We start from the raw sequence: 23,769 nt of genomic DNA, 5'->3' as shown, positions 1-23,769 counted from the left end.
TAAAAGGCTGCCACAGAACTGAGAGGAACTGTCTCCAGTACATTGACTATCATTCAGAAATCTAATTACCCACCCTTGTGACTCTCCTATCTCCAGGGGAAGACTGTGGGCTCTTCCCAGGAAACAGGCTGTTCAGTATGTTTGAGATAAGTGATCGAATCACATCCAGAAGGGGGCAGCAGTGTGAAGACTAAATCAAAAAACACACAGGATGTTCCCAGGCCGTGTGAAACAAATTTTGATATACTTCTTGTGCTGTGGCACACCTGTTAGGTTTTATCTGGTGGTGCCAAGTCCTGGACAAAGAATGTTAAAAATGAGAACCGAGGCTCATGCCTCAGAGAACACTTGATCTTATGCTGAAATCTCTGGAACAAATAGAAAGATTTAGGATTCTCAAAGCCTATAGGAGAAGCATTAATTTAACACTCCAAATTGAAATAGCTTTTACTAATACCATGTCATAAAATTTACAAAAACTGCAAAGCATCCACCTTAACATCCGAAATCAGAGCAGCTAAGAATTGGTCACAGGTGTTTGGCCTATACAAATGGAGCATTTCCCCTATGATGAATGGATCTAAATATTTCAAAAGCCAAACTCGAGCTTGAGAATTCCCACGGATTTTGGAGTCATGGTTGATTTATTATCTTGACTTCTTATTTTGCAGCATCATTTTTTGAAGGTAGTGGTTTCCAAACAGGCTGCATACCAGAATCACCTTGGGGGCTGGTGATTTCTCCTGTCCAGTCCACCCTATCTCCTTCTCCCTCCTCTTTCTCCATCCTGCTCTTGCTTTTGAACTTCAAATGGCCTTAGTGTTTGGGAAACATTTATAGCAGCATAAGCTTCAGCAGTCTACTGATTTCTTTGTTGCAATTTCAAACAAATAAGCTCAGGATGGTAGGTAGCCAATCATAAGAAACATTATTTACATTCTAAATATGCCAGAGCAATAATAATAAAGAAAAACAGAAATTTTATTCAAATCCTCATAACCAAAGATCTAAATAGAAATGTTTTCTGGAGCCACTTGATTTTTAACATGGTTCATCTTGCTTCAATGATGGCTCCATTCAGAGAGCTAAAGGAGGCTGGAGAGATGGCTCAGCAGTTAAGAGGGCCTACTGTTCTTACAGAGGCCCTAGGTTTAGTTCCCAGCACCCACATGACAGCTCACAGCCATATGTAATTCCAGTTCCGGGGAATCCAACACCTCTTATTGACTTCTATGGGCACTGTACACACATCGGGCATGTACGTATACCCAGGCACACACACATACACATAAAAATAAATAAATAAATAAACAAACAAATAAATAAATAGGTTTTTAAAGAAAGAGCTGAAAACACAGGCCCAGACATTCTCTATGGTTTCTCTGACACATTTCTACTTCTCCAAGAAACTGACCAACACAGCTTCTCTTTTTTTTCTCCTTGGAATCTACTCCATGTTTAAGCAATACCTTCTTGGTAGGGAAGAATTATAAAGATATTTAAGATTGACACTTGGACAATGGATAATACCAACTCTGGGCCTCAGGTTAATCCACCTTCTGAGTTCCTTACTTTACAAAGAAAGCACATGAGTTTATCTAAATCACTGAAATTCTACGCTGTCCCGATTTTATACTTCTAAATTCAAACTGAGTGCAATCTAAAGTCACATTCTTCTGAAGAGAGAGAAAGGGTAAGATATCTAAGGCTTCTTGCAACAAAACACAAGCCAAAGATCTAGAGACAAACAGACACACTATCACAGACACGACAATCTCCAAGTCACCAAACAGCTGAGGCTTCTTAATTTAGAAATTATTAGACAGAGAATACAATAAAATGGTTTTCTCCTACCTGTATCCTCAGACACGTCCTTTGGTAAGGGTTCATTAACAGTACTTTTCAAAGCTAGTAGTATTTTGTTTCATGGTTAAGGAAAGAGAAAAAGAAAGGAGAAGAAAAAGAAAACAAAAGCCTTGTGAAATTTTATTTCTGAGATACATGACATTAAAACAAATAAGCTCCTATCCGTGAGTTACAAACGTCTTACAACCCTCTAGAAGCTGCTATCGCATTTCTAGCACAATAGAAACCTCATAAAGCATGAAACCAGAGTCTTCACCTACAGAAGGAAGGCCTATTTTCAACTTTCTAGAAAAACAGCCACTAGTGGATAGGAGGCGTATTACCAAAAAGCATCCCAAATTTCTCCCACTTTCCTTCCTAACAGCCAGATCTGTGATAGGAGAATGGGATTTAAACCCAAGGTTCAATGTTTTTAAATGTTTTTAGAGCTTTGCAGTCAAGGCAAATACAAGTTAGAAGAGTGATCAACTACAGAAAATGTCTAGTTCTACTTGAATCTCATAAACAAACATTTAAATAGAAAGCCTGATATCACCGTTGCTTAATGGAAGCCTTCTTTTTCATGTTTAATGTCTCTGTGAGGCAGAATTAATGGCGGGGCTCCACAATAAAACCTGAAATGGCTTCCCTTCAGACAGGCTTCTCCCACTTGTGAGTGGTGAATTGATATAACAGATGGAGTACTGGCTTAAGACAGACAATCTTGGTTCCTGTCCCAGTTCTTTTTCTTCTTGTACAAGTAGATGATTCATACTGGCTGCCTGAGCTCAGTTGCTTATTTCTAAATGTTAAGTGATTTCAAAAGCACTAGTTTTTGTGAGGTCTTTATAAAAGACGGTATATGAGGAAAGACGTGGTAAATTATTAAAAGGATCATACAAAGTACAGGGTTTAGAGGAAAGGGTCTTGCCTGCACTTCTGGATATTGCAAGTCAACTAATCCTCATGCCTGAGGGTATCTCTAGCACTGGATGCCTTCTCAGCTACCCAGTAAAACAAGGAACATTGAAATCAGCCTCCATATCACACCTCCATAACCACTGGGCCAATGAGAAACACATAAAGCTTTAGAATTGACACACTGTCTGAAAGAACTTCTTCATGGATTAGACCTGTATACAAATGCATATTAATGGTGGTTTATTTTTTCAAATTGTTTATGGCAACACAAGAAATTAATCTTCCAGTTCTTTCCATTTCCCAACTATGGGATCAGAATCCATTGTACGGTGTCAAAGTACCCTAAGATTAATAATAACCAATGAATTAGGGCGATTCAGAAACTGAAGGTCATACTGCCACTTTGTGAACGATAGGCGTCTGACAATTGAAACTATCTATCCAAATGAGTGAACATTCTGAGCACTGTCCTCATCTGATCTGGAAGCTTTTCCAAGAGAAATAGATGAGGAAACATAGAAAGGTGTCCTTATAAGAATAAAACTAATTCTTTTCATACCTTGTTTGTCATCACCAGTAGTCACATCTTGAGTAGGAACAGGAAAGTCAGCCATGTCTTTAACAGATGTCTTCTTGGAAAAGAAAATTATATGGGTTGAAATAAAAATTAAGTGATAAGCACACATGAATATACGTTTTAAAGGTTATAGTTCATGTCAAAATTTATGTCTTCAGTAAGTTCTGACATTCAATATTATTTTATTAATTTGGTTTCCTAATGAGGTATAAGTAAATTTGCACTAAAATATTTATATACATAGAGTAAAGAAATAAATTTGGAAAACTTAAAGATTCAAGTTAAGGCATATTAGTGAATCTTACATTAAATTTGAATCCTGAGTGGGATTCAACCAGAGATTTTTTTTTTTTTTACATTTGTCCAGTCAGCCAAGCACCAACCTGCCTTTATAAACTTTTTCACAAACAGGGAGAGGATGTGATAATGACCCTGGAGTGGAAGTATTTGCCAGGATCAACCTTCTTATGGTAGAGTAAAAAAATTACTGATGGGCAAATCAAAAATTTCCCCTAAAGCTGGGCACAGTGGCGTATACCTTTAATCCCAGCACTCAGGAGGCAGAGACAAGGAGATCTCTGTGAGTTTGAGGACAGCCAGGTTTACAGAGCGAGTTCCAGGACAGCAAGAGCAATACTCTTGTATAATTTAGAGGGACCAGCCTTAATATTATATATATATTATAATATTATACATCCCAGGGGCTCAGGAGAGAGAACTACTAATGACAAGAACTATTTTCGGGAAATAGAATCTCAGCACATCGAGCTCTATAGTCCACTTGCTTTAATTCCTCTGGCATAACGTCCTTTATAGCCAGCTTCAGTTCTGTTCTCGTACCTAGCTCCTTTCCTGCCTGATTTCTCTCTACACTTATCTAAGTTCTATCTTAATTTTCTCATCTTAATTCTGCCTCATCTAGGTCCTTTCATCTTGTTCTTACCCAGCTAGTACTTCCCCATCTGGCTCTTCCTCATCTTCCATCTTGTCCCTCTAGTACTCTCTTCTAGCCCTTCAATCTAGTTCTTCCCCATCTCAGTTTGTTCCTCGCAAGTTCTTACCTGTTCTTCCATTCTCTTTTCTCTTCTCCATCTCCCTGTGCCCTGGAAGTCCTGGTATATAAAGCCAGGCTTCCAGGGTCAAACGGAGGGGTGATAAGAATCACACTGAGAGGTAATAACCGTTAATTATCATTTGCAACCCCAAAGGGAAGTGACCAATGGGGAAATGAATTAACTAAAGGCTAAATTCGGGTAATATCTAAGAAGAGGGCTCTTATGTGCTCAACTATTAAACTCTTAAACGTGATTGTTAGAAAATGTTAAGAATCTATAAGTTGCTAGGTCAATGGGAGAAAATAAAACTGTCTTCTTTTTTCCTGTGGCTCCTATCTGTCCAAGCTATCTGCTGTTTTTCTGCAGGGTGGGGGAAAGTGTGCTCAGTTGCTAGGCAACTGTGTACAACTAGGTGCCTCTGGTGATAGTTAAAGGGAGATCTGGAACTAGAGGTAAGGTTTGGGAAAGGAGGAAGTAAGGTTTAATTGGCACATCCGCCAGGCCTTCTCAAACAGATAGCCTGGATGCTTAAGTCTGTTGTTAGAGAGTACAGAGGTATCTCTGATAAGGTACTTTCCTCCATCTGGGCATGGACCTGGCCGGATGCTGCCAATGATGATAATTACAGGGAAGCTTGAACTGGGGTTCTGGCTGAGCATAGCTATCAGTGCAGAGGTTATCTAAATATTCCTAGAAGTGGTTAGGTAAGGAGTTAGAGGTCTATAAAGTTAGTAAGGCTGTAAGAAAGGAGGGTCCGAGCTGAATTGTGTAAAGCTATTATTTAACGTCCACCTGACCTAGGTGGTGTCTCCTTGTGGAATTTGTCTTAAATCAGGAGACTTGCATGAGGACTGTTATTACTGCTAGTCCTTGAAAGTGGCTAAGGGAGATATCTGATTCCAGAGAAAGTCTTTCCTGAGGCTGTTCTCCAAATACCTGGAATGTGTATGTCCAGAGAGTGATCAGTTCACACTGTTAGCCCTTCTTAGGGAAAAGTCAATTGGGAAATCTATGAAGGCACACATGATTTTCATAACAGAATACAGCTGATATATGACAAGCCAAGTAACACCAAAAGCTCCTTGGAATTTGGCTTCCTCTGGAGGAAATTCTTGATCTCTCCAGGTAGTGACTTTGCCATAACCAGCTGAGTTCTTATGATATATTCCTGCGGCCCACAGAACAATACAGAGAAACCCTATCTCAAAAAATATACCCCTAACTCATAGATGAGAAAAGTTCTCAGAATACTAAAAAGTTGAATATCCAAACTGATCACATATGAATTGTTTTAACATAGTTTAAAGTTAACGAACTATAAATTTATTTCCAATAAGCTCCTCCAAAATGTACTCTAACTATAGAATTAGAAATATATTATGCTTAAAAATTGCCCATGGGGCAGATCTTAAATCTCTGCTGAAATCAAGCCATTGTGTGAGGTGTTGGGGGAACTATGTGACTTTGACTATGGTAATTGTTTCACAATGTGTTTATGTCTCTATACATGTATCAAAACACCATAAACATGTGCAATTATATTGGTCTACCTCAAAGCTAGAAAATATGTACTCTAAGGCCTCTGCTGTGATTAGAGGATAATATATTCATATTTGTTTTATCTTTAGATGCAAGGTGTGTAAAGTTAGCTAAGAATAGATGAATAGCTAGGTAGGTAGACAAAGAAGTGACAAGATGACTTGTCGCTCAATGCACTTTGGTACTACATACATTTTAAACATATTTGAAACAGAGATCAATTTAAAATGCAAATGAAGGTGATTAAATTCATAGAGGTATTTGGTGTCCAATGGCTAACTTGAGTTTGCAGCTCAAAACTCAAACAACTACAAAGAGATAACCCATGTTTCTGGTTTTTAATTGTTCCAAAATAAAAGAGTGCAGTACTACTTGGTGGGAACCTGATCAAAGGTCTAGTAATCCACATCTAGGTGATTCTTTAAGTGTTAATATTGCTTTTATGGCCAGATGGTGGTGGTGTATGCCTTTAATCCCAGTACTCTGGAAGCAGAGGCAGGTGGATCTCTGTGAGTTTGAAGCTGGCCTAGTCTAGAGTGAGTTCCAGGACAGCCAAGGCTACACAGTGAAACCTTGTCTTGAAAAAAAATCACTTTTATAACATAATGTAGTATATATTAACTCATTTTAAAGTAAAAAGATTTGATGTACAACTGCAGGGAAATTACTACACAGACAGTTCCCATATCCACTGAGTTATGTGCCAAACTGGAAAATATTTTCTGTGTAAAAAAATAGCAAAAATTAAAACATTTCTCAGGCTATCCCAGTAAGTCCATTTAAACCAAATAGTAGCTAAATTATACATTCGTGGATATTGTTTAAATTCTAGGATGCAGAAGAAACTTTACCTGAATTTCTTGAAATAGCCATGAATTTCTTTGTGTGCATGAAGTTCCAAGTAATCTTTCCTTTCATTTGTAATTTATTTTGAGAATTTCATATATAAGTGCTGTGTTTCTATCATTTCTACTGCATGCTCTCCTCCTCCAATTCCTCCTATGTCCTCCCCACTCCCTTTCAAATTCATGACCTCTTCTTCTTTCATAATTATTTTATGAACACGTGGATATATGGATATATGACACAGCCTGCTAAGTCATCTAGTGTTGCTTGTATGTACATGTGGTTAGGGCTGAGTGCTTGGTACTGGATAACCTTTCAGGGATCTTGTCCCTAGAGAAGACTGATTCTCCGTCTCTTAGTCACTCATTTCCTGTAGTTCCTAATCTAGAGGTAAGCCAATGACAACACCAGTTAACATTCCAATGTGAAAGGAGGAAATCTCACAAGGTCCTCTCACTTTTTGATTTATGCAGTATCATCTTTCTGTAGGCTAATCCATAGTCCACATCTCCATTTTAGCCATTCCTTCTGAAAGGGCAGCTAACATGTCTTTCAATTTGCTTGATATGGCATGCATTCCTATCCTAATAGGTGATTCTCCACACTACAATGAAACCCCCCAAAAGAATTTCCTATTTGTCATCTAGTATCTCCAGTAAATTACCAAATGAGTCTTTTTTTTTTTACAGTGCTGGGGATTGAACCTAGAGTCTCATAGCATTCTAGGCAAGTGGCTATACCACCAAACCATATCCCCAACCTGCTTTTCTGTTTTTCACTGAGTTTCCCAGGTCAACCTTAAAAATCACTCCCTAGCCCAGAATGGTCTTGGGCTTGTAATCCTCCAGTTTTAACATAGCAAGTAGCTGGCAATACGAGTGTGGCCAGACAATAGTGAATTTCTTTTATTGTCCTCTCCTACCTGGACCACATTAGAGAAGAAAATGGTCTAGGAACAAAAAAAAATGCAGATAAAAAGAAATCACTGAAAAATCTTGCTGACGATATAGCTCAGTGGTAAAGCACTTGCTCAAAATACCAAAAACAAACAAAAGGGCAAATAATAATGGACACAAGATTTTAATAGCTATGTCACCAAAGAAAATATATAATTGGCTAACAAGCACATGAAGAAAGAAATGTTCAACATCACCGATCATTTTCAAACTGAAACCATAAGAAGATATACCTGCATACCACTAGGATGGTTAAAAATGAAAATTCAGTAACAAGAGTTAGCAGGGATATGAAGAAACTGGCGCCTTCAGACATTTCTGGATGGAGAATTGAAATAATGCAGCTGCTTTGGGAAGCAGTTTGGTGGTTCCTCAAAAGTTTAACAGAGCTATGTTATAATCCAACAGTTCCACTAGTAAATATATTGAAAAGAGAACTAATCATATTTGTCCACACAAAAACTTACACACATAGGTTCATAATAGCCAAAATACACAACAAGGAGAAAGAACTAAACAAAATGTGGCATATCCATACAATGAATGAACTACCTTCAAAACACTATACTAAGTGAACACTACACTTACAAACCACAATACACTATTATCCTATTTATATGAAATGTTCAGAATAACTAACCCAGAAACAGAAAGGTTAATGGGAGCCAGAGAGATGGATCAGTGGGTAAAATCACTTGTTGCCAAGTCTGGAAACCCAAATTCAACCCCCAGACCCCACACGGTCAAGAGAAAGAATTGACTCTGCAAGCTGTCCTCTGACCTCCATGCTGATGTCATGGCATGTGCACTCAGCCCAAATAAATAAATGAATATAATAAGAAATTTGACTAGTGATCATCAGAGGATGGTGCTGGGGAGTATGGCAAATGGGTGCTAATGAAAACGGTTTTAGTTCAGAGTGATAAAAAAGTTGTATGCCTACACTTGAGGGCAGCTATCATGAGTCATTGCCCATGCTGTGGTGGCCTTTTTAGTGATATAGCTGCCTTGGAACCATCCATACTCTGTGACTCCCCACCTATATTCCTATAAGGAACCCCAACAAACTCACGGCTTCACTAAAAAGTTCTATGACTAGACTATGTTGATGGTTGAATGACTATCAGTATAGTGAAAATAACTGAACTAGATGCTTTAAATTGGCATGGTATGGTAGTTCTCAATAAAGATATATATTTTTTAAAAATCCAGTAATCTAACATACTAACATGGAATATACCTGAAATTATAATCCATAATTTTTTTAATTTTTATTTATTTTATGTGCATTGGTGTTTTGCCTGTATGCATGTCTGTGTGAGGGTGCTTGGATCCTGGAGTTATAGACAGCTGTGAGCTGCCATGTGGGTGCTGGGAATCAAACCCAGGACCTCTGGAAGAACAGCCAGTGCTCTTAAGCACTGAGCCACCTCTCCAGTTCCATAACCCATGATTATTAAGGAGAGTCAAAACAAAGTTACAGCCCTGCTGTCTTTGGAAAAGTGTATTATTCAGACAATTTCTTGTTATCTGAAGCTTCAATCAGCTACAGGTTTATTTATAACACAAACACCTATATTTGAGTTGTTGCCCAAACCCTGGCACCAAACCCTATTAACATTCCATGTGTTTGAGAAAGATTGAAAGACTCTCAGACAGAACAATGAGTAATAGTTTAGAAGAACATCAAATATTTAATCACTAGCCATTAAAATATGATGTAAACTTTTTATTGATTTTATTGCTGTATACTAATTCTGCAAAGCCTTGGGTTTCATTATTTCCACACATGCATGATAATGTGCTTTGAACTTACTCACCCCCTTCATTACCCTTTCTTTACTCTCTCCTCCTTCACCCCTTTCCCCTCCCACATGCCCAACAATCTTCCTTTTATGTGCATGGCTCTATCTTCCCTCCCTAAATATCACATTTTACAAAAAACATGTGATATTTGTTTTTTGAAGACTAATTTCATTTAACATTATGATCTCTAGTTACATTCATTTTCCTGCAGTGGCACAATTTCATTTCTTCATTCTTTTTGGGGACGGTGAGTGGAGTATCTCACTATGTCACCTTGACTGGCCTGGGACTCCCTAGATCTGGCTAGTGAGGAACTCACAAAGATCCTTCTGCCTCTGCCTGAGTGCTGAGATTAAAGGCATGCACCACTACACCCAGATTTTGTTCAACTTTATGCTGAATGAAAAACACTTCATTGCATTTATGTCACATTTTCTTTATCCATTCATGGGCATCTATGCTAATTCTGTAACTTAGCTACTGTGAGTAGTGCTGTGATAAACGTGTTTTCAGGAATCTCCACAGTCAGCTGACTTTGATCCTTTTGAGTGTTTATCCTTTGATCCTTTTGAGTGCTATAAATGTATCACATGGTAGCTCTATTTTTCAGGTTTTGAGAAACCAGTATACTGATTTTCATAGTGGCTGGAGTAATTTACATTCCCAACAACCTAATTTGGGGTTCCTTTTTCCCTACCTCCTCAACAACATGTGTTATTTGTTTTCTTGATGACAGCCATTCTGACTGTGGTGGGATAGAATAACAATGCAATGCTTTATGCATGGCTTGTTTTGTGACAGGGTTTTATGCAGCCCAGTCTGGTCACAGACTCACTATGTAGCAAATGCAGGCCTCGAAGTCCTGGTCATACTGCCTCTACCTCTCAAGTGCTAGTACTGCATGTATGTGCTACCATGTGCATATACCATTCAGTTTATGCATGCTGAGGATCAAAACCAGGACCTTGTGCATGCCAGGAAAACACTCTACCAACTTAAGTATATCCCAGACTTCAATATTGTTTTGATTTGTATTTCCTTTAATGGATACAGAGGTTGACATGTTTTTATGTAGTGATCATCAATACTTCATATTCAATTCAGTCCCCATAAAAATTCCAATGATATTCTTCACAAAAGCAGAAGAAAATCCTAAAACTCACATGGAAGCATGTAAGAGCCCTCAATTAGCCAAAAAGCTATCCTAAGCAGAAAGATTTATACGAGAGGCACAACAAAAGCTTAGATCCAGGCAGGCGGCGGTGGTGGTGGTGGTGGTGGTGGTGGTGGTGGTGGTGGTGGTGGTGCACGCCTTTAATCCCAGCACTCGGGAGGCAGAGCCAGGCGGATCTCTGTGAGTTTGAGTCCAGCCTGGTCTACAGAGCAAGATCCAGGACAGCCACCAAAACAACACAGAGAAACCCTGTCTCAAAAAACCAAACAAACAGCATGTATAAAACAGCATGGCGCTGACACAAAAGCAGACATGGAGAGAGAGCAATGAACTGAATCGAGCATCCAGACAGAAAGCCAGACAGTTACAACTACCTACTCTTTGGCAAAGGTGTCAAAACATATATTGGATACAAGTTAGCATCTTCAATAAATGGTACTGGAAAAACTGGGTATCCACATAAAGAAAACGGAAACTAGATCCCCATCTCTCACCTGTCCAAAATCAATTCAAAATGGATCAAGGACCTTAATATAAGGTTTGAAACTGCTAGAGAAAAACATATAATAACACAGGAACTAATCCCAAGAGCTGACACATGGGGACTGGAATAGAGCTCAATGGTAGAGTGCTTACCTAGCATGAACAGGGCCCTGAGTTCACTATCCAGCATCACGAAAATAGAATTGACAAGTGGAACTATGTGAAATTAAAAAGCTTCTGTACAACAAAGGAGAATTAGCAAAATGAAGAGACAGCCAAAAGATTGGGAAAAAATATTTGCCAACTATATATCAGACAAGGATCTAATATCTAAAATCTATTTAATTTTTTCAAAAATTAAACATCAAAAAATAATTTAAACATAAAGTGGACTAATGAGCTGAACAGACCTCAAAAGAAAAAGAAACACAAAGTTGGGTGTGGTGGGAAGTGGAGGTAGGAAGATCAAAAGTTCAATGTTATCCTTAGCTACATCATAACATGTTTAAGGCCAATGCATGAGACATTAGACTTTGCATTTAAAAAAAAGTACAAATGGTCAATAAACATTTGGGAGAGTATTCAATCTCCTTAGCCACGAGAGAAATGCAAATTAAAATTGCTTTGGGAATCTATGTCACCCCAGTCAGAATGACTATCTTCAAGGAAAACAGATGACAAAAAAATTCTGGCAAGAAAGAACATGAGGAAGAAGTTCCCTTATACATGGCTGATGGAAATGTAAACCTATGTAGCCACTACAGAAAGCAATGTGGGGGTTTTCCTACCACATGACCCAGCTGTACCATTCCTGGGCATATATCCAAACATTCCCAGCCATGTTTATTGATGGAATAGCAAGGGCATGGAATCAGCCCAGATATCCACCGATAATTGGATGAATAATGAAAATGCAGTACATATACACAATGAAGTTTTAAGTCATAAGAAAGTGAAATCCTGGTAACTTTCAGGAAAATTGATGTAACTGGAGATCATTATATTAAGTGAAGAGGCATTTATGTATGAAAATATGGTGAATCCCATTATTGTGCATGGTGTAGCCACTGATAAGGTACTCATGAGCCTGTAAATAACTCCTTACCCATGCTTGTGTAAACAACCCTAATTAAGCTTATTGGATCACCAAGAAAAGATATGGAAGTAGAAAAGGGACCAGCTGGGAAGACGACAGAAATCAGAAGAGAGGGTAATAGTGGTGAATATGATCAAAATACATCATATAATATACAAAATATGCATAATGAAACCTATTATGTATAATTACTATTTGGTGATAAAAATGTTTAATTAAGAAAAAACAAAAATTTTAAAGTGAAAAAATTGCCGTCATAGTAATCATAACAGTGATAATGATAATGATTGTGGTGATAACAATGACAATAACCATACCAATTCATATATATTAAACCAAAGCTAAAGATCATTGAGTACAGGGATAAACCTAGTAATGGTCCAATATCATGGGAATTTACCAAATTTCTTTGGGAGAATCATTCTCATTTAGTTTAAAGCTTTAAAACCCTGAGGTATCTTTAAATGTGATTTAGAGCCCCTTACATAGTTCTCAAACCTCTTTTCAAATTTTTTCAGGTTCATTATACCTTGCTAATGCCCATCAGTTAAAACCCCAACTTAAATTATTTACTCAAGGCTAGAGAACTGGCTCAGAGGTTAAGAGCACTGTCTGTTCTTCCAGAGGACCTAGGTTCAATTACCAGCACCCACATGGCAGCTTGAAGCTGTCTGTAACTCGAGTCCAGGGGAGCTACAGACCCTCTTCTGGCCTTTGTAGGCACCAGGCACGCACATGGTGCACAGATATTCATGGAGGTAAAACACCTATACACACAAAAATAAATAATTTTTTAAAATTATTTACTAAGGACTTAAAGCCTACTTAAAGTAAGCAACTTGCCTAGCATTATCTGCCCTTATTTGGCTATACATAATTTCACATCCAGAAGGTCAAGAGATACTGATATTATTTCACACACTCTACTTTTATGAAGAAAAAGAATTATGCACATTATTCAGTGTGTATATTTGAAAGGCCGATCCTCAAATGAAGCATGAAAGGAAACGCTATAAAAGCTCATTTTCCAGCATTTGTAAAGACATAAACTATGATTGACTTCTACATACATCCTGATTAACATAGGAAGGTTTCTTTTTGTGGGGGAGGGTGTTTCTGTTTTTTACCTCCATCCGATTCAAGTCACAGGGTTGTTGGTTTGCTGGCATTGACTCAGAATAAGAATCAAATATTGCACACTCCCACTTGGATTTTGGGAAAGCTAGTAAGGAAGAAAAAAGAATATGTAAGAATATTTACTATAGCCATAGTGGACTTTCTTAGCTGTTAAATATAACAACAAAGTCAGCTCGCTCGTATGCACTACCCACATCACTAGTTGTGGTGAGAGCATTTGAAGGTCCTTACAAACACAATCTAGTATTGCCATTCCCATTTCATGCATGCAGAAACTGAGAAACAGGGAAGGTAATCAACTTACTCAAGGGCATACAGCCGGTTAGTGACCAGCAGAGACCAGAACACCGGGCAGTCCAGCTGAAGAGTTCTTGCTCTTGGCAATGAATGTTATAACATGGTAGCAATTTGCCATGTTGGCTATCATGATATGTTAAGTTTTAATCATACGAAACACATTTTTTAAATGCAGTAATCATAAAGATGGTACTATGAACATTAACTAAAAAATACTTCCTTTTCAATATTTCTAGAAATGAGCAAGATACTAAAATAATATATACCAAACATAATTTCATGAAATATTTATCTCTTTGGTTAGTAGGAATGACAAAAATGAAAGCATACATTCTGACTGACTAATAATAAAGAAAATAGTACTACAGGTCTCTTGCACTGTACAAGAGCAAAAGTAGCTGTTAGTCAGGAAGCTATACTGGGGTAGATAATAAATAAAAGCTATAAGTCAAATCTGTCAAAACACAGTTAAAATTCAGTTTTTAATGAAGTGCTTTTTAAAACTGGACTGAATGTAAAAAGCTTGATTGGTGTCTTTTTTGCAGGTGGGGGTAGTTTCAAGACAGGGTTTCTCTGTGTAGCCCTGGCTGTCCTGTAACTTGCTCTGTAAACCAAGCTGGCCTCAAACTCACAGAGATCAGCCTGCCTCTGCCTCCAAGTGCTGGGATTAATGGTGTGTGCCACCACTGCCCAGCTCAGTTCTATATTTTTTATTTAATTTTGATTATTTGAGTCTAATTTTGTAGCTTTGGATAGCCTTGAATGCACTTTTTACAATAGGCTGGCCTTGAACACACAGAGATCTGCCTGCCTCTGCCTCCAGAGTGCTGGGATTAAAGGTGTGTGCCACCACTGCCCAGCTCAGTTCTATATTTTTTATTTAATTTTGATTATTTGAGTCTAATTTTGTAGCTTTGGATAGCCTTGAATGCACTTTTTACAATAGGCTGGCCTTGAACACACAGAGATCTGCCTGCTCTGCCTCAGAGTGCTGGGATTAAAGGTGTGTGCACACTGCCAGCTCAGTTCTATATTTTTTATTTAATTTTGATTATTTGAGTCTAATTTTGTAGCTTTGGATAGCCTTGAATGCACTTTTTACAATAGGCTGGCCTTGAACACACAGAGATCTGCCTGCCTCTGCCTCCAGAGTGCTGGGATTAAAGGTGTGCGCCACCGCTGCCTGGCAATTGGAGTTGGTTTTTAGCCCTTACTCATCTTCCCATCACTACTGTGCACTGACGCGCTGGCTCAGGCACCACTACCATGTGGGGGCCAGTAGAAGACAGTCCTGTGCAGGAAGTTAACACTTTTGAAAGACTCCAAATGACAACAATGAACAGCTAACTCTCTCCACCCTATCTTCTCTGTCTCTGTGTCCACTGTCACCTCCCCAGTCTGAGTCCTCTGCTCTTGACTAGTCTTGCTCTGTGGTAGGCAACCCATAGAATCATTGCAGACAAGGAATCTAATTTTGTCACTTCCTGCCTAACATAGGCCAATGCTATTGCTCATACATTTCCTGCTTTTCTCTTCAGCCTCCTCCTGGCCTCATCTTTGTTCCCTATACACAGCTAGGGTTCATGGCCTGTGATGAGGCCTTACCTGCTTGCAAGTACTCTGGCTGCAGAGTAGGAGGCAGGCCCTCTGGCAGTGGGTAGCCGTTCTTCCGTGCTACAATGAGATGAAATGCAGCACAAAACTCAGGCAAGGTCAGGGCTCCATCACAGTCAGCATCACTGAGTTCCCTAAAGATACGAGATGTCATGAGTACCTGTCATGCAGCAGCAGCCTCAAGCATGCACACACACAGCTCCCAGATTCCCGCCCATGGCCTGTGGTATCCTCCGAGTTTCCTAGGCAAACCAATGTGAAATCCCGAGGGCCACTCTGAGGGAGAAAACAAGCTGATCTTTGGCAGTATCATCAGTGGCACTTTGTAAATGAAAATGGAAATTCTTCAGGCTCTCGGATAGGTCTGCTTTTCAACACTGAGACAAGGCATCGGAAACTGCAGGGAGAAAAAAGCGCTGTCTGGGGTTCTGCAGCTATCTGACAGTTACTCGATAAGTGCAGGCTGCGAGTGTGAAGAGTGCTTGACTTGATGCTGGACAAGAGCCAAGGAAGCGGAGACTCGGCCACTACGGGAGTTCATTCAGAGTGCGGACACAGGCACTTCATTTTTTCAGTTTTAAGGTTTTCCCTTACTGTTTTCAAACAGTGTACATGTTGGCAGCAAGTTAGTCTCTGCATGAGAATAGAGAGCTGGGCATGATGGTACATACCTGCAAGCCCAGTACTTGGGAAGCAAAGGCAGAAGGATCAGGAGTTCAAGACTAGCCTTGGCTACATAGTAATTTCAAAGCCAGCCTGAAGTCCATGGAACCCTGTTTGAATACTGAGAGAAGAGACAGGATGGGGCAAGGAAAGAAGAAAGAGAAAGGAGATGGAAGGGAAGAGAGGGACAGAGAGAGCAAGAGAGCAAGAGAGAGAGTGTATAGAAATACAAATAGGTTCAAGAAATACTGGTGCCATCATACTTTACTCTAAAAGTACCAACTAGAAAAGGCTGAACTGGAAAAGACGAACACGAAGAAAGGGAGTCTTGAAAAGGCTTGTCTTCACTTCAGTCACCGTCTCTCACTAAAAGACCCAGACTTATTCACTGAGCACAAAAGAAACCTATTTGCCAAAAGAACTAAGACCCCTTAAGCACCAACATCTCTGTGGTGTACAGACACAAGCATACTTGTATTAGGACAAGTATAGAGATAAGACTCGTGTAAAACTGCACTGAAAAGATGCTGCCATTGGAAAAATATAAAAAACCATTTCTAAGGGAAGGTCTGTAACTTTGCTTTGGACCATTCGCATCCTCTTAGTCCCCATGAGACTCTTGCTCTAATTCAAAATGCACCAGCCCTGAAACAGCTGCTCCCCGGGGTGAGGCGTCTGGGAACTGCTTCAGATGCTGGATGGAGAGTATGCCATTTAGCCTTCATGCATTTATCTCAACAAAAAGACAGGAAGCCTCACAGGGTAATGGTAAGCCTGGGAGTTCTGCCAAAACAGACTATATTCTTTTTAAAATGGTCATTTTTTTCTACCCTCAAAATCTAACATAAGGCTTGTTAAAAAAAGGAAAAAAGTCAGACTATATGTATATGGCTGAAGAACCTAAATCCAGCTCAAAATCCTTGCTACGCTGGCATGCACGGTATGACTGAAATAGTTTTTCAATAAGATTGCACAATACATCGTGTGCAATTCTAAATTCTATCATAATTTTGTAATGCCTCATGAAAAAGCTTTACATAAATATTCCAGTGTTTTAATATATATTTATAACAGCATGATCCACAAAGGCAGGAGTTTATGGTCCTGAGCACTTTCATAGATGCAAAGAGAACCATCTGGACCATTGCAGCCCAGCCCTCCTGGAGCTACAACTGTGGCAGGCCTCAGCAGCAAGGCAGAGCCGACTCTGCAGCTGCACATGCTGAATTAGGCCCCAGCTGTGAAACACCTGCCAAACTTACAAAGTTCACAGGCATCTAGAATAGACAAATTTAACTTCGTTCCAAAATGTTCTTGGACCTTCTCTTCACCCTACCTTATAAAATATTATGAAAAATGGCTTTTCAAGGTCCCCTGGCTCCTGGCCTCACACTAAGTAAAAAAAAAAAATTATAAAAATAAAATATATGACATAGTGTCTCACATGTGCACAACTGCCTAGACTGAAATCAGGATGAGAAAAGAGTAATAAGTAGGAAATTACTTTTATTACTTTTATACACGTGTGTGTGTGTGTGTGTGTGTGTGTGGTGTGTGTGTGTGCCATATGAGCACAGTGCCCTAGGAGGCCAGAAGAGAGTGTTGAATGCCCTGGAGCTTGAGTTACAGCAGTCCGGAGTACCATGGGAACCAAAATCTGCTCCTCTAGAAGAGTCATCTCTCCAGCCTGAGGAAATTACTTTTAATCTAGTAGCTAATATTTAGGGTTCGTAGTGTACACCTGATACTGTTCATTGTGTTTTTCATATAATTTATTTAATCTTCATAGCAACAAAACCCTGAGTTCTATTCACTCTCAATTTTTTTTTAAAAAAATCATTCTAAAAATGAACTTTTCAGGGCTGGGAGTGTGGCTCAGCAGTGGAACACTTACCTGACATGTGTGATGTCCTGGGTTCAAACCTTACCACCACCAAAAAAAATTAAAAAAACCAAACTTACTTGAGGTGGTGAGGCATGGCACTTGCTGCAAGTCTGAGGCCAGCCTGGGCTACACAGTGAGTTACAGGTCAGCCTGGGCTACAGAGGGAAACTTTGTCTCAAAGGAAACAAAAATCACATCTTAAACAACTAAGATTTTCAAAAGTGCTAAAAGATGAACATATGATACCACTTGGCAGTAATGGTACTCACCAGATATAAGAGAGCTCTGGGATGGAGAGCTTTGATTTGGTGAAGAAGTTCTTGGCCACAGACCCTGTCAAAAGGCATTGTTTAAACAAGCCATTAGTTCCTTGTCTGCAGCAGATTTGATGTGCAAGCCAATGGGCACTTTCTCATTCAGCACTCTAAATGAACTCTCTAAACAAGCACAAATACATGCATTCTACAAGCAACAACAAGTCCCAGGACGTTAGCAAGAGCAGCATGGGGCGTGCCTAGCCACAGACTGCTCTGTGTTGTTGCAAAAATGAGAAAAATATGAATAAAAGGAATATAACATATGTAAAAAGAAGCAATGACAATGCTCATGAGAAATACTAACCATATAAATTCCTGCTTTGCTTCTACCAAAACTGCACATTTTTACTACGAATTCCTAAGAATACTTTCAAAATTACTTAAGTAAGACATATATTAAGTTTTATACTTAAAGACTAGAAAAGCAATGCAGAGCATGGCAAAATGGTGAGCAAAAAGGAAAAAAAATAGTATCATTAATCCCACCAGAAACAAAAGAGATATCTTGAGAAATCTTTTTGATGAGATTTACGATCTCTTGAGGGTGCTTTGAAGAATCCATCCAGGACTCTTTGCATTGTAAATTTGCCTGTGTCAGTTAAATTTGAGCTATCATCCCATTGTCCTGGCTGTACTTGAAATGTTAGCCTTCACTGAGCTCTTTCATGCTTCCAACTCTCAGCAGCTTCACAGCTCAAAAGCCTCATTTCTAATACAAGAGAGCATTAAAGCACCAAGTTGTTCTAAGCTAAGGTAAAAGTCTCGTGAGCAATTACAAGTTTTCTAATTGGCCTTAAACAATAGGAAGAGGTGGGAATGCAGTTGGTGGCAGAGTACTTGACTGCCATATGCAAAGCTCTGGAATCCATGCCCCAGCACTACAAAAACAAACAAAAAAGCAGGCCAGGCATGGCCTGCACGCCTTTAATCCCTGCACTCGGTAGACAGAGGCAGGCAGGTCTCTGTGAGTTCGAGGCCAGCCTGGTCTACAGAGCGAGTTCCAGAACAGCAAGGGTTACACAGTAAGACACTGTCTCAAAAATAAACAAAATAAAATAAATTTAAAAAGGATTATAATAGATCCTAAGGCAATACTTACTTTCTTCTGATAAATTATGAAGGATCAAAAGCAAAGTATCAATAAACCAATGAGCCTTCTCTCCAAAAGCACCCTGTCAATAATGCTAACACATGACTCTTGGCTACCAATGCATCCAACAACCTTGTGCCAGTTGGCAGACAGAACTTGTCAGCCTATTTACCAACTATTCTTTATTAACCAAGATATAAAGACATTCTCCTCTCCTCCAAGTCTTTTTCTGCTGTATCCTCTCTCTTCAAAGCACAGTAGATCCCACCCACTAGCTAGTACTGGCTTTCACATAGGAGATTTGTACCATAGAGTCTCGGAAACGTTAGGTGGAAGGCACTGGGAAGCTGACAGCTATCAAGTTCAGCTATGTCCCAGATGCCACCAGCTAAAGAAGGGAGCTAAGGAGAAAGCCTGAGTGCTCTCTCCTTTGAGTACACCAAGTGAGACATACTCATGTACTTTCACCCCAGCTCCACCATCAAGTTACCAGAAAAAGAGACTCCATTTATATGAAAGGCCCAGAATATACAAATCTAGAGGGGGAAAAGGAGTTAATAGTGTCCTAGGACCAGGAGATGGCGAAGGCAGGAGTAGGGGGTAACTGCTACTAAGTGGGTGGATTAGAGAGGGGTGATAGAAAGGTTCTAAATTCAGGTTATGAATCTAGTCCAAGAATGATCAAAAACCACTGAACTGCACAGTTTAAATGGTAAGTTTTATGGTATATGAATTATATCTCAATTAAGATCTTTATTTTTAAAGCCATTGACTAACTGACATTTATGAACCCCTTCATTGTGATCAAACTAAACATTTTAAAGGAACTTAGGGGATTGGGGATTTAGCTCAGTGGTAGAGCACTTGACTAGCAAGCACAAAGCCCTGGGTTGAGTCCTCAGCTCCAAAAAAATAAATAAATAAAGGAACTTAGAAGACAATCAGAAAAACTTGAACAATGAAGTCTTGATAGTATTAAAGAATCTGTGATTTTTCTCACATATAACAATGAGTTCTGTTATTTTTTAAGAGACCCAAAGATATATCTTGTAATATTTTTCAAATCAAATGTTCTGGCAAGTATATTTCAAAATCATCTTGGCTGAGAAGGAGTAAAGATTGCTGACACTTTCCCATGGGGATTTATTATAGTGGCAAGTCAAGTTGTATCTATGCTTGAAATTTTGCAAAAATAAAAAGGTTGAAAGAAAATAAAAAACACTTCTAACAACCACTTATTCATATTTGGCTAAATATCTGCATCTGCTGTAAAAAGGCTTAGTTGAGCAAGAGGTAAGGTTACCCCACTGTCAATATATATTACCTAGATCTCTGCTTGTCTTTTCTAAATCATGACAGTAAAATTAATTTGTTGTTTCTACACTATTCTGCCTTCCATGACACCATTACCACCAATCACCAAAATTTGCTTTTACATATACAAGACTATATCAATTATATACCTTATTTCATAGAAAATTAGTCTTAATCCATGCTTCACTGTTAGTTTAGAATGATTAAAACCACACTGTTATTCTTTAAAATTGAAGTGGAAGATGAAAGTTTTATCAAGTTTTCTTCCAGACTCCACTATTTCACTTCTTGTTTAGCCTGGTAAAATGTAGGCACATGGTAATTAAATCAATCCCTCTCAGCTTGCAGGTATCTGAAGATAATCCAGAAGAACTGATATTGAGAAAATGCTGACCACTTTTCCTCTCATATCCTAATTTCAAAACCCAGGGAAGAAAGACTTGAGCCAAAGAAATGAGCATGACCCAAAACTTCTAGGGAGCATAAAACACAAGGAGACCTGTGCTGGAAGGCTATATTTGTCTTTGCTCTGACTCTAATACAATGAGTAAGCAATTTAAGGTGTCCCTTGGCACTATCATCTACTATTTCAAGTGGTTTGGCTGAGAAGGTGCAGGGTCTGGACCAAGTTCCCCCAAATTCCCATTTAAGCCCTCTGCAATGGCAGTATAATTCTCCCAGGATCATTACCATTTCTTTTCTGCATGACTTACATTTGATAAGAAATTCCACCTTAGAGGAATATAAATTGGAATCAGAGAAGGCTGTGATATTCATTTTGCAACAACTGGTTCTCAAGATGTTCCCCATTATTCACATGGGCACCATGTTCTCTCACCTGAAATGAAGGAACTCGGGTCTGGCTGGAGGGACCGAAACTGATTGACATAGTACTCCCGCTGTTCTTCTGTTATCCTCCAGGGCTCATCTGGGTAATTACTGCTGTTATCCTGCAGCTCTCTCTCCACTGAAAAGGACTTTAGAAACAGTGCTCACAGAACCTTCCTTTCATGAGATGATGTATAAGAGTTAAATAGCAATGAAAGTTATTTTATATTTCTCTTCACTTTTCCTCAAGGGAATAAACATAACTGCTTCACAATAAGAATTGAACTAAAACATAAACTATGATATAAAGTAGATATCAGGCTTTACGCTCTCTCATATCTTCAAAGTTAACATGACTAAACATGAAATACTGAACAGTTAAAGAATGATGAAATTTTTCCAATGTGTTAAAAGACGGGTTTTTAAAGACAACCATTCTTATCTTCAGCTAGTCATCATATTTTGATCCTTTTAGATTAGCTAAGTAGATAACAAAATAATAAGCTTTTTCACAAGTATGTGTGGTGGCACATGTATGTGGCAGTCCAAAGCTGATCAGGTGTCTTCCTCAATTGGTTACCACCTCATGTATTGAGACAGGGTCTCTCAACTGATCCTTGAGCTCTCTGCTAAGGCTAGGCTAGCTAGCCAGCTTGATTCAGGTCTCCACATTCCAAGCACTAGAACTGCAGGCAAGCTACCATGCCCAGCAGACATTAAATGGATCTGAACTCTGGTCCTTGTATTTTTATAGCAAGTGCTTTACCTACTGAGCACCTTCCTAGCTTCAGGTTCTCTTCTGCGCTGCACAGGACATACAGCTACAACTATTACCACATAATCTTTTTGGTGTTTTTTCCTTTTCTTCTTTCATTTTTTTTTTTTTGAGACTGGATCTCATACTGTAACCATGATTGCCTAGAACATAATATGTAGCAAAGTTGGTGTTGGATTTACTGTAATCCTGCCTCATACTCCTGGGTACTGGGATTATAGGCTTGAGCTATAATAAGGGGGTTAATCTTTTCTTTATTCCTGTTGCATTTGCATTATATAAATCCAGGAGCCAAAATTTCCAAGTCAACCCTATGTCTCTGGGTCCTATTTGAGTGGCAAGTCAGTATCACTGAATCTGTCCTTCACATGTATGAGTTGGGAATATTTACTAAATACAAAGTGAGGCGTGAGAACTATCATGGTATTGCCATCAGCAGGGTAACAAGAGGGTGCATCAAACCTGCCACTAGAGGGCAGGCATGCCAAATTTGAAGATTTAAGAGCTCAGAAGTCCAGAGACCTAATACAGAAGAAAACAAAAGCTATACTAGGCTTTGGGAACAGAAGCAAACTGGAAGTGCAGAGAGAAACATCTGGAGCTTTGCTCCATCCCTCCCATCTACAGCAAGAACACATATTTTTACCAAAAGCCACGTCCATGGAACCAAGACATGGCCACAGGGAAGGCAAAAGGAAACTAGGGGAAATAGAGGTTATCACTGCACAGACAGCTCCATGCTCATTGTCAAACTGCTGCATCGCCTGGAACTAAACGGAAGCTCCTGCTCCCCTGGAGTGTGTTCCTTCTCTCCTGAGAATGAAGCCACCCTAGCTAATTGCTGCTCATGTTAGCCATGGTTGCTCTTTCTCCAATCTCAAACACAGCTACTTTATTTCCTATCTGGGTAGTGTTAGGAGCTTTTTTTTTTTTTTTTTTTTTTTGTTTTTTTGTTTTTTTGTTTTTTGAGACAGGGTTTCTCTGTGTAGGCAGGAGGTGTTTGATCCCTCAGCGTAAAAGTCTACAAACACTCAGTACGATGGTAATCCTCCTGCTAAGGTAAAGCACTTATCCATCATGTATATGACATTGGAATCAATCTCCAGGACCAAAAAACAAGCCTATGAGATCATCTGTTGCTTATCAAAATAGTCCACCTCTTTTACCCAGCCCTCGGGACTCTTAAAATTCAAGCTACTCTTTGCTCACTTGGCAGGTTTCCAACTGCCCATGGGCTCACATGTCTGATAGACCAAACTTAGCTCTTCTTCCCAGGAAACTCTTCCTCTGGTGCCAGCCTGATCAAATCCTCCCTTTTCCCACAGCCTTCTGCTCCAAAGGGCCATCTCTATATCTCTACCATGCCCACACCCATAACACAGGTCATTTCTTGCCCCAACAAAGTCTATTACAAAGGTAAGGTCAGCAGCCACATGTGGATGAATGACCTGACTCATACCTGGTATCATGTGGCTAAGTTGGAATAACAGTGGGTGGGCACACAACACATTGGCCTCTGAGATGCTTTGGCATAGAAAGTTCTTTTCTTGA

General features: G+C 39.3%; 1 protein-coding gene across 1 annotated transcript in view; it reads right to left on the bottom strand.

The window, feature by feature from the left end:
* Reps2 (RALBP1 associated Eps domain containing 2) overlaps positions 1–23,769 on the bottom strand; it is a 230,421-nt gene that overhangs the window by 92,437 nt on the left and 114,215 nt on the right. Inside the window, 6 exon segments of the mRNA XM_037198871.1 lie at positions 1,855–1,908; positions 3,326–3,398; positions 13,426–13,520; positions 15,338–15,480; positions 18,164–18,227; positions 21,454–21,592. Coding sequence (XP_037054766.1) covers positions 1,855–1,908; positions 3,326–3,398; positions 13,426–13,520; positions 15,338–15,480; positions 18,164–18,227; positions 21,454–21,592 — 568 coding nt within the window.

Source organism: Peromyscus leucopus, chromosome X (genome assembly GCF_004664715.2).
Source record: "Peromyscus leucopus breed LL Stock chromosome X, UCI_PerLeu_2.1, whole genome shotgun sequence".
NCBI lineage: Eukaryota > Metazoa > Chordata > Mammalia > Rodentia > Cricetidae > Peromyscus > Peromyscus leucopus.
This window is presented reverse-complemented; position numbering and strand designations above follow the sequence as displayed.